The sequence below is a fragment of the Pygoscelis adeliae genome, unplaced genomic scaffold, assembly GCF_000699105.1.
Source record: "Pygoscelis adeliae isolate BGI_AS28 unplaced genomic scaffold, ASM69910v1 Scaffold306, whole genome shotgun sequence".
In the NCBI taxonomy this organism is placed as follows: domain Eukaryota; kingdom Metazoa; phylum Chordata; class Aves; order Sphenisciformes; family Spheniscidae; genus Pygoscelis; species Pygoscelis adeliae.
The window spans coordinates 1,346,613-1,358,721 of NW_008825072.1; the positions used below are offsets into that span (position 1 = coordinate 1,346,613).

Here is a 12,109-nt window from a genome sequence, read left to right on the forward strand (position 1 = left end):
CTCCCCCGGCGGGAGCAGGAGGCCCCTGGGGAGGGGTCCTGACTCCCACGGCTAAATCCCCCAGCCTCTCCCCGGGGTTTTATTTCGCAGCCATGCCCCCGAGGGGTCCCTCCCCCGGGGGTCCCGGGTGCCAGCGCGGCGGCCGGCTCCGCTCCCGGGCGAGTCGGGCCGTTCTCCGTGGCGCGTTGCTTTCTTTTTAACTGATGTTTCCTCCCGGGACAAGAACTAAACAAAACGAGTCCCGACGACCAGACCAGGGCGAGTTTGGTGCCGCAGCCAGCCCCCAGCAGCAGAGCAGGTAACCTCCCGCCGGGACCCCCGCACCACTTGGATTTTGTTGTCTTTTTTCCCCCGGGAAAAGTGCTCAGAGGCGGCCCCGGGACGCGGTGGCGGCAACAGCCGGGGGGTTCTCCCCGAAACCAAGCCCCTCGGTTTAGTTACTTTGCATCCTGGTGAGACCTCCTGGGTAAGGAAATCCTGGGGAAAGGTTTTTTTCTTTTCCCCTGGGAGAAAGGAAAATGGGCTGCAGAGCTCGGGGCTGCCCGCAGATACCTCCCGCGGGGTGGGCAAGGGATGCGGGACAGGGATGGCATTTCGGGGGCAGACGGAGGAAGCGGGGGTCTCTCTATCACTGCAGAGGGGCTGAGCCCACGGCTGAAGCTGAAGGAAGACACTGGACTCGGAAAGCCTTGCTGAGTTTCAGGGAAAACCTCTTCAGGAAAACCTCATCCTGCGCTCCAGAGCTGGCTGGGAGGAACCGCAGCCCCCCATCCACGGCATATGCTGATACCAGAGCTGGGGGGTTGCTGGCTGCTTTATCGGCACCAAAAAAAGCCGTGGGCTTTCACACCGTCCTCACCCATTGCTGCTGAGCATCACCTCTAAGCCAGATAGATGCCCGCCCATGGAGAGCCTGGCCTGGAGGAGGTAAGGGAGCCGCTGTATTAGGGTGGGCTGGACAAGCTGGGGGGGACTTTTATAGCCAGATCACAGCTTTATATGTAGCTAGATGTCCATGTCCTGAGAATACAGGTGGAAACATCTGTGCCATTAAAGCAGTGGCAGATCCCTCCCCATATCCCGCAGCAGAGTAGAAGTCACAGCTTTCAACTTTGTAATATGGTTGAAAGTATTTCCAATAGCAGAGTGAGACAAAAGCCTTTTTCCACAGAGGCAAGTAGGTGATCTCGACCAGGTTGTATCATCCTCCTCCTTTCCTTTTTAAACTTGAAAGCCACCCAGCATTTGGAGAAGATTCTTCAGCCCTTTCCTTTAAGCATTTCCTTGTGGTTTTATTCTACGGTCCAAGTAAAAATTCACCAACCAGGTTATTTCCCACCATCACTCATTCCCCTGTTTGTGTCTGTATGTGTTTTTATCGTCACTTTATTTTTCCTGCAGACATTTGTGGCTCTTCTTCTGCTCCATTCAGGGCTCAGGCAGGGAAGCGTGGGTCTAACAGAGCCGTGTCAGGTCCAGTCCTGATCTGCCACAGACAAGCTGCTGTTGGGGTAAACTGCCTCGGTTTCCCTTCTGCCGAATGGGGATAACAACAGGAGTATAGATGCTGGCTGGAGGACAGAGAGCAGGTGAGAAAGTGTGAAATGCAGCCTTAGAGAAAGGTGCCTTCCTCCACAGAAGGAGAAAAGCAAATCAAGGGCACGGCAGGGACCATTAATTCACCTTGAGAGAGCTGAGGGAAAAAGGATGGAAGATTCATATTTCTCCCAGAACATGCACTCAAATTGAGCGGGTATCTGAATGCAGCCAGTTAATTTCAGTCAGAGGATCTGACTTTTCCAGTCACTGGAGAGCGCGGCAGGACAGATGCCCAAGAAGGGAGTCACGAAAGATCACTCCAGGATGCACAAAGAAAAATAACCCCCTGGGGGAGATGGAAACCTTCAGCTCTGCAGACATCAGCTGGTGAGATTTTCATGTCGATGCAAGGATTTTAATGTATTCTGATCTAGCAAGAATGGGTTTGAGAGGGAAAAGGGTTATGGGGTGCGAAGGAGGAACAGCTTTTCTCATTCAGTCATATCAAACAGCCCTCGCTTATTACTCACTTTCTCCTTTTTTTATTGGTCTAAACATCAGAAAAGGAGTTGGAAATGAAAACCCAACAGGATGGCTGGGTCTGGAGCTGCCTGCACCTAAGATCACATCTAGCAAAGGAAGAGACATCTCATCTGGACAACGGGGTATGAAGACCCAACTGTGTGAAGTGTTGATAGTCCAAGGCCCTCATCTCACGTCATTTTACACACGGTGGGAGAAGCCCTGGCCCCATCTCAGGCTGTGGGCTGGCTGAGACTCCAGCTGGTGAGTATTTACTTTAAAGCTGACGGGACCATTCAAATTGCTCTTAACTTTACCGGGTTAGGACCCAGATGTCAAACTAATTTTGACAGACAGATAAAACAGCAGGACGGAGGCGGGCAGGAGCACACAGGCAGGAAACAAACTGTTTTACTGTTGAATAAGGAAAGCCAAAACAGACAGACTCCGACTCCCACATATGCTTTATCACTCAGGGTACTCTTCCTGCCCCAGATCTTTTATAAAAAGGTGGAAGATGATAATAAAAGACGGCTACCAAACAAATGCAGTCTGGGTTTCTCTTTAAAATGAGGTGATGAGGAGGGAATAAATCACATTTACTAAGTATGTGTAAGTTTTGCCAGCATCTGCTGCCTTCTGCATCAGTTCGTCCTAACTGAGTACGCAGAGCAATTTCAACTGCTCTTTTACCTCCAGCCCCTGAACCATTTTGCACTAGAGCTGCAGCCTCCTTTAGAAATGTCGCACGCACAAATCACTTTACAGCATGGGTGAACTTGCTTCATCACAGAGGAACAGGGCTGCCATTGCACCTCAAAGAGCTACTGTTTCAAGCACCCTGTGCGCCCAGGCAGGTGTTGCATCAGGGGTACCCAGGCCACATCTCCAAGCTGCTCTTTGCAACCATGTGGGTTAGAAAAACATGCATTTGCTTGCCCCAAAACAAAGCAATCTTCTGCTAAACCACATGCGGTATGGGTGTAACTGGCGGGATGTTCATGTTCTTTAATGTGGCCATGCTGAGAAACCAGTGGTTTTGCCCTATCTTAAGTGAAACAGCAGCTGCACTGGGGAGAGCTGCGTTTGGAGCATCCCTGTTTGCAGAGCCCTCCCCTTAGCCATGAAGCAGAGTCATCTGTATCTCAGCCATCTCTGGGATGTGCAAGGAAGAAGAGGGGGTGGGGGCCTTGGGAGCGAGGACCTCTCTGGTTCCTCTCCCAAGGACTGCCTCAGTGAGCAGTCCAAAGCATCCTCCAGCCTCGAAGCCAGCAATAGCCTCTGGGGGATGCTTCGATAATACATGACCTGCTGATGGTGCTTTTAGCATGGCCCTGAAATACCCTATCACTTACTAACAACCAAACATTTGTGGACTTCCTTGGCTGAAAGCTGCATGAGTACCACAGCAGTCGGGCCCATTCCCACCCTCAGCGCATCCCTATCTGAATCCATCCATGCTCCAAACTCCCAGATGGAGACCCTCAGAAGAAGCTTGAGAGACCCTCCCACCACAGCTACTCTGTGATGGAAAGGCTTCGCCACCAGAAGGTGAATCACGTCACTCACATGAGAGCTCGGTACATTAGGATGAGGCAACTACAACTAGGGGGAGTGGGGGGAAATCTTTTCCTCCTGGGAGATTTCCCTCATGGGATGCCACCTCTCAGAGAAGGAACGTGTGATGAAGAACAGCAACGAGAACAAAACAGGAGACCCGGAGGGTCGACCCCGTGGCTTGTAACCGCAACTAGCACACGTGCAAGAGTCGGGGCACCACGCTGCTCAGCTACAGGATCAGCAGCCATGCAAAAACCGGCTCGGGACACCGGGCAATGACAGCCTGGGGTCAAAGGAGCCACAATTAAACACCCTTCCTGAGCTATTCCATTTCTTCAAGACGCAGGAAGCAGATAACCAAAGAAAATAAATTCTTCCTGAGAACTAACTCTTAGAGTCACTAATGTATTTGTAGGAAATCGTGCAGCAAGGTCCAGGCAAAACCATTTCTTCACAAAACGTATAGGTAAAGCATTTACCAAACTGGGGAACATCAGGGAAAAATTCCTAAAGAAAGAACTTTGCGAACTATTTTTCACCTTTGTAGGGAAGTTTTTTTTTCCACTACAACCAGTCAAGATTTTTTCCCCCAAATTAATTTTGATGTAAAACTTGTGAAGTTTTCATTTATCCCTATGGAAAGAAAGGGGATGGGAGAAAAAAAACCACTTCCTTTTTTGTTGTCTGTTTACCAAAAATAATATTCTTAACAGAAGCATCTATTGGTTTAAACTTGAAAGAAAACAAAAAAGATTCTAAGGGACTTGAACTATTGAAAACCATGATTCAGGGGCAAAATTTGGTTTGGAGTTTTGGAGACTTGGCTTCTATAAACTTTGGTGCTTTTTTTGTTCAAGACAAACCTCAATATTTGGGGTGAATAAATATTTAATTTTCCCTTTTTCTGGAGCAAAAAAAAACCCCAAAATTCCTGCCCCAGGTCTGTACCTCATGGCCAAAAGCCAGGCCTAAGAAAAGGCCAAGCACAAGGGCCAGGCTGAGCTGGTCCCTCTCCGTGGTGGCTCATCTGTCCTGCCTGGTGGCTTCAACACATTGAGAAGAGCAAAGCATGGGTCATGCACAGGGTTAGTAAGGAACATTTAAGTATTTGTTTTTATAAAGCAATATTAAATACTGTAGAAACCCAAAGGGACTGTTACGATCATTGTGATACAACCACAGCACAGGTCCATAAAACATCTCTTGGTGAGCATGCCCTACAAACATGCTGCTCTGAGCAGGGCACAGCTTTGACTGTCCTCTGACCATCCTTCTATCCTGGAAGGATTCAGGCTATGCAGCAACCAGAAGAAACCATCACAAAATTACTGAGGACGACCCCTGTAATAGCAAACCTTCACAAGAAAACTCAGTCTCCTGCTTTCCAACTACCTCTGATTGTCCTTAAAAATTGTCCCTTCCCAATAAAACACTGATGGACACTGGACAGGTTTCCCAGGTTTTGTTCACAGGATGTGAGGTAGGTGGTTAAAGCTCAGTGCCCTGCAGGGTCATTCTACAAGGCTCGTTCATGGCTGCTCCTCAGAAATTTTGATGCTTTCACTGTATAAATAGGCAGCCATGTCCATGGGAGAAGCCTTTGCAAATCCATTTGAGGATCATGAGAATGGGACAGGAGCAGGCAGGAAAACAGCCTGGACACAGGCACTGAAGCAGGAGCGTTTTGTGCACTGCCCACACTATTTCCTTCTCCCTGACCCCACACGTTAGCCCAAGCCCTCCCCACGCTGGGAAGCCCTGCCTCTGCCCCAATGCTTGCTACCTGCCACGCGAGAGGCATTTCTGCTGCACAGACGCTGTCTATACCACAGCTCCAGCTAGCCCCCCAAACCTGCCGAGGCCTGCGTTTTTCAATGAAATCGAGGAACTGATGCCCAAGTGCCCCAGATGCTGCACACCAGGGCTCCCAGGCAAGGACTTCACTGCAAAATGTTCCCTCTTCCTTGACCATTCGTCACTCTCTTACAACTACCAGACCAATTAGCTGCAAGCCCAGGCAGACGGTTAAAATCCCACCTTGCTAGCTCACTACCCGCTCTCTTTTTCCTCTGTTTAATGCTTCTGCCAGCAGTGATTTCATTCACTCCAACCATAATAGCCTTTTCCCTCCCCTTAGGCCAGGAGCACACCTCTGTCATGGAAAATTTCCCTCCGTCTCGTACCTTCAGCCCTATCTGCCTGCAGCTGGGCTGGCAGGTTGTTTTTTTCTCGCTGCTTAAAATGCCTTTGAAACAAAGGCTCTTTAATCCCCCCAGCCTAGCCAGGCACCTCTGTCAATCCCCTCCTGGTAGTGCAGACAGAGCGCGAACCTCAGCAGGAGGTACAGGGCACCCCACAATCTGGTGGGACCAGGTGGATGGAGGCTGGGTAAGACATCGGGTGTCCTGAGATGGTAGGGATGGAGCAGGGCTGGGAGTGGGGAGAGCGTCCCAGCCAGGGTGCAGAGGTGAAGCCACAAGATGGTGATGGTGATCGGGGGGGAAGAAGAGCAGAGATCCTCCCACCCAGCGCACATGCTCACTTACTAGCCTAGAGAGGGGTCTCCAAGGCCCACAGCACTGATGGGGAGCCAGGGGCTGGCAGCCAAGCACAACGCCTCTGCTGGGCATCCTAAAGCTTGGCAAGAGAAGAGGCAAATCCAGGAGCAAAACACCTACCTTCAAATTTCCCAGACATAGAGGGGGTGGCCATTGCCCAGCCCTTCTGCCCAAAACGAGAACATCTCGCCACATGCCTGTGTTGGTGGAGAAGCTTGTTGTCTGGAAAGGAGGCAACTTGGCTAAGGTTGTGAAGACCTTATCTGCCTTTGAAACCACTACACAAATGACCAATAACTAAAATTTCATGCAATGACTTCAAAGTGCGTGTGGCACAGGAAAAGGGTCTCCAGCCATGACAGGCCAGTGTTCATCACATCATTTCCTCGTGAGAAGGCAAGAGAGATGATTCAGACTCAAATCAGACTGGACAAGTGTGAATCACAGTGTTTGTCTCACATTCCTCCTAGCCAAAACCATCCCTGCCTGGTGTTACTTGGGGCTGGGAGAATCAACCCAGACATGTCTTTATTTTGGGGATCCACAGAGATTCAGTTAATTCCTTTCCACCTGCCACTTCTGAAGTGCTGTGGACACCGGGGTCCTTCAGCTGAGATGAGAATCTCCATATCACAGCAGTGTTTGATGCAGCTAGGCAGCTGGCACCAGCACCCAGGTTCTGGGTGGTTTCTGTCAGAGCTGAGTGCCTGGGGAGAGCATCTGGGGTTCATCCATCACTGCTTGCCCTGGAGTAGCTGTTCTGGAGGACCACACCACATCATTTCTGTTTCTGCAGTGGTACCCCAGCTGCATCCTGGCTAGTCAAGATGTGGGCTTTGCTGAATTGCTGCTGTTTGGATGAGAAACAGTTGATGCCAGTCAGCGGTATATTTGGGGCAGCTCTATGACCTAGGGAGGCTGGTTCCCACAAAAGCAGCACTTGCATCTCCCCAGCCCCTCCAAGCAGTGTGAGCTATGGGGACCTTGGCCTCTGCTGGGGCTCCAAGCCCCTCTCACAACTCTTTCTGTTGGCTTTTTGTCTTCGTGCTTGCAGCTCCCATGGCTGTCCTGCAACTCATTTTCCCTGCTCACAGTCCTCACTCCAGGCACTATGACTATCACTGATTTGCTCATCTTGTGGCAGGAAACCCCGCTGGTCCACACAGGGGTGGACTTGAGAGAGGTCCAAAGCACCCCTACTCCCGGTCCTGCCTCTTCTCTGTTCATGTTTCCAGCTCAAAACTACATTGTAGCCTGGACCAGAAGGGTCAATACGATGCTCGAGAGGAACTGCAGTTTTTGATAACATAGCAGGCTGAAGAGGTCTCAGGGTTCATCTACAAGGTTGGCCATAAGGCCAACTCCATCTGGTCGTGTCACCTTGAGTATAAACAATGAGGGAGATGGATTTGCACTTGAAACCTGGCTTGGATCCTGGTTACCCAACAGGATAGGTGCAAAACAGGACATTGACCTCCCCCACCAGCTGAGCATGGAAAAGAGCTCAGCCCACACCACATCTCAGCGTCAAGGAGGGCCCGTGAGCATGGAGCAGAGACCACACGATGTCAGCCTCAAGCACCCTTCTTTAAAAACATCCAATACAATACGCCTTTGGGGAAAGGTGAGAAATTATTTTGCCCATTTCTAAATGGGGATAGCAAGTGGAGCATAAAGGACTGACTCATCTGGAGTAAAGCAGCAAGCTAGTGGCATAATCAGGACCAGAGTTCAAATACTCTCTGATGGAACCAAGAAACATTCTCTTGTTGACTTTGCAGACACATCTAATTAGTGTCTCTGGAAGCTTTTCCCCACATACATGATATTGTTTGAATTACACTGCATGTATTTCATGCGTTTAGTTTTTGTTTGCATGAAACACGTTTTTACCATGACTCTGTAGGATGGAGCTGATGGCTTAACCATACAGGTTAAGTTTCCTCTGAACATTCATAATTTAGCTTTTGAATAGGAATGGACAAATAATGGACTCTGTGGTGGAGTTTCCTGAATGAAACACCCATGGTGAAACAGCACAAGAACCTTCTTTTTCCACTGCAGCCAGAGCTTCTGTATTTGTCTCACCACCTTTTCCTCTGCCTGCTCCATCTGATGGGCTTGAGAGGAGAGGGGTCAGCAGCAAAAAGGCTGTCTGTGAAGCATGGCAGGCCAGCTGAGACCTGAGATGCTGAAGTGCCAGGGGAAAGGAGGGATTTCTCCCCGAGGGATGACCAAGAGGATGTTTTGTTCTTGCAGAAGAAATGTTGAATGAACTACTTCAGCAGAGCTTCGTGATGGGAGCCAGGCTGGGAGGGAGGTGGGGTCCCTTAGTGCTATAGGAAGAAACTCCCTTCGAAATGGCATGAAATCATCAACTAGCAAACAGCAGTTGAAGGTATCCAGGAGGTAACAGGGGCAGTCCTGATACAGATTTCTGCAGGCACAGGAGAAGTCAGGAGGCAAAACTTGAGCATCAACTGCTCCCTTCCCCTTTCTTGGTCAGTTTGCTGTACTACATACCCTTCTTTGGAGGATGCTCAAATGATTGAATGTTATCCATTTTCTTTCCACTAAACTTGGAGTGCACAAACTTTGCACAAATTTTCCTGCCTTGTGTCTCTCTTAGTAGGCATGGCATATCTTCAAAGGCCTAAAAGATCAAAAATGAGCAGCTTGTCCCCCACCACACAGGGAAGGAAACTGAGGCAGGGGGAGACCCAGAGGAAACCTGGAGCAAGCCTGGGGGTGGGTCAAAAAAGAAAGAAGTCAGGATCTGGTCGTCATTTTTCCAGCATAAAGAGTCTGGGAGAGGTTTGTAAGAGCAATTTAGGAATGCAGCTCCCATCCAAACCAATGAGAACTGGGCAGTTGCATCCTGCCATAAAGTTTTTAAAGAAAAAAAAAATCAACAGCAACATAAAGCAGTCCTAAGAGGCACAAACATGTTCAGGCAGAGTGGAAGCCAAAAGAACTGTCTTGAGTACCAGATGAACAGCACATTGACACCGAGATATTTGAGATACATACTTAACCGCAGGGCTGAAGGGGTTAAGAGGAGCCCTGGCAAGCAGCCAGCAGCATGCCAGCACCCACCGGAGATTTCAGCAACTTCCACCACAGAATTAGCTGGTTGCAAACAGGTCCTAATGGCTTTGCCTTGTAGAGCCACAAAATCCAGAGGCTGACTGCTGCCATGGGCTTGCTATTCCACTGCTTAGTCTCCCCCTAAGGAAAAGGGGGCCAGACGCAGCCTCCAGCAGTCAACAAAATCCCAGAGGATAAAAGGTGAGCAAAGGAGGATGGAAGGGCTTTTCAACAGTCAGGTGTCTGTGCTGTAAGCATCCTGTGGGACCGAGGTTGGCCTCCTTTCCAGGGCTGCCAACCCTTGTGTTTTCATCGCAGGTTTGTCAGAGTGGGAAGGATTTATTCCCATTGTTTTTTTTTTTCCTTACAACACAGCTGAGGAGTCCTGATTGCAAAGGACAATGTGAGAACTGTGATCCTTCATGCACACCCCCAGAGGGCAAAGAAAGATCCAGTGCTGCTGATTGTGGTGAAAGCAGGCAGATGGGGAAAAATGCTCTTTTTCTTTTTAAGCCAGTCTCAAGAATTTGGCTGGCATAAGCACCAAGCCTGAGGTCCTTCGGGTCCCACATCATCAGCTGCCAGGAACACATCACAGTGCTGAGCAGACCCCACAGAGGGGATGTCAGCACCGGCTGGGCAACAGTCCTTGGCCTCTGGAGATAGGAAGTCACTTCTTCACCAAAGCCAAGACCAACTGAGAACATCTCCGGGGAGCAAATCGCAGCACGCGCCGTCCGTCAGCAGAAGCCATTGCCAACTGCTCTCATGGGGCCACCAGCCAAGCGCTGGGCTTGGGATAACTGTATCAAAATTCATTAACCTAATTATTGCTTGTGTTCCCTGGGTGGGTGGAGAGGGACTTCAGCAAGCAGAATAGGCATGCTACAGTAGCAGGCGGTACCTCCGCATGGCCAGTGACAGGACTTGCAAGGAGGCTCTGCCCCTTTCTTCACTGTTTCCCCTGCATACACCCAAATTACAAATTGGGCAACCCCATGCTCAGCAAGTGCCTCGTTCTGCAACAGAGACTCGATGTCCCAGAGGGGCTCACAGGCCTCATTCAAGCTGATGCTTGTGAAGAAACGCCCCCATTCCTACCCATTCTGGGGAAAACCAGTGGCAACGGTGGCCCCAGGCTAAGCCTGGCATGGGATGCTCTCTGCAGGATCCAGACCAGAGCCCTGCACACCATGTATGCCATGGGGGCAGGAGCAGAGCAGCCCCATGCTACCTGGTGTCCCTTGGCCACCTTCAGAACATCGCTACACAAACATCCCTGCAAAGGAGGAGCTGATGGTAATTTCCCCCCTCTCGTGGCTGCCTTCTCTGGATGTCCCCACAGCAGATGCTGTGGTCATCACAGCCAGGCTGATTTCCATGAGCTTGATGAGAGCAGACTATGTCCCACCTCTCATCTGACCCACACCAAATGTTCTCCAGATCCTCCACAGAGCAACCAAAATCGTGAACAGAAAGGCAGGACATGCCGGAAAGGCCCTCGACAAACAGTTTACCCGTATGCAGCAAGGGTGGAACAGGCTGATCTTTCTGGTTGGGGTGGGGAAGATTTCAGGTGGATTTAACAGCTCTCAGCAGCGCTTTGATCTGTTGACTTGGACAGGAGCAGAATCAGACCAGTGCTGAGCATGTCCAACACCCTTCTTCCCACCATAAGACCCAACCAGGACACAAAGTCATAATTCCCCTTATGTATCTGGGGAGCTCCCCAACAGACCATTTGGGGAGCAGGACAGAAAATATTCTTGGGATGTAGGAAACCAATGGAGGGTAATTTCTCAGGTGAGACATCTTTGCTCAACCACATAGAAGAAACGCATTACCAGCCTTGATAATGGGTTGATAGCTGCTGACCATTGCTCAGCAGAGTAACTTGGAGATGAAGGGTCAGAAACACAGGAGGAAAGGTTGGATTTATGCCCAGCACTCTGGTGGTGTGGAGCAATGTACCTGCTCTCACCATCCTGCTGCAGTCTCCCCATATTGAAAACAGAGAGAACGTTCATCACCTGCCTCAGAGGTGTGTTGCAAGGGTTAACTCATTAACCTGTCCATCCAAAATGGCACACAGAGCATGAAGAGCATCCATGCCTGATGTCAGCACCGTTTACTGAATCACACCTAAACCCCTGGACCAGGACTCTGGGAAGCAACAGAAGAAATACGGCAAGGTACCACTGCCAGCCTGCACCAACAGCGGCAGACCAGAGAGCAGTGGTCACATCACCACTGGCCTGGGCTTCACGTGTCACTGATTGACTCAAGTTTTAATTATGCCCCAATATCTCCACGTCTCCTAAAACACAAAGCTTTCAGCCAGGCAGCTCCTGCCAGCCAAAATTTCATAAAGAGCAGCTAGTGACTAAGACAGCCCAACCTTCAAGTCAGATGCTAACAGCTTTGGACAAGTGTGGGATTTTTACACCCCTATCTGCAGGAAAATCTGATGTTTAGTGCCCTGACTGTGAGCAGGTCACTCTTAAACCCCTGAACATCCCAGGCAAAAAAAAAAAAAAAGAAAAAAAGGAAAAAAAAAGTGCCGGAGGGGAATTGTACTGGCTCTAATCCCTTCTGCCATTCTGCATATTCATGGAACATTGTCATAACACATCAGCGGGACAAAAGGTCTGTCGGCACCTCCTCCTCATTCCTTTGATAAACCACGAGACAAATGCTGAGTAAACACTTGGAATCCATTCACTGCACTATTCTCATCGGGATGAGAAAGGGCTCCTCTTTCTTGCAGGCCCAGAGCTGCTCAGCCTAATAAAGTACGGCCCACGGCCCGTGAAAAGAGAGGCCTATGGATGATGAAAACATGG

General features: G+C 49.9%; 1 protein-coding gene across 1 annotated transcript in view; it reads right to left on the minus strand.

The window, feature by feature from the left end:
• The window catches only part of FOXE3 (forkhead box E3), a 5,942-nt gene extending 1,368 nt beyond the window's left edge, over window positions 1–4,574 (minus strand). Inside the window, exons 1-2 of the mRNA XM_009326603.1 lie at window positions 4,570–4,574; window positions 3,960–3,998 (exon numbers count right to left, since the gene is read on the minus strand). Of these exons, the coding sequence (XP_009324878.1) occupies window positions 3,960–3,998; window positions 4,570–4,574 (44 nt within the window). The remainder of the gene's footprint in view (window positions 1–3,959; window positions 3,999–4,569) is intronic.
• Between the last annotated feature and the right edge of the window lie 7,535 nt (window positions 4,575–12,109).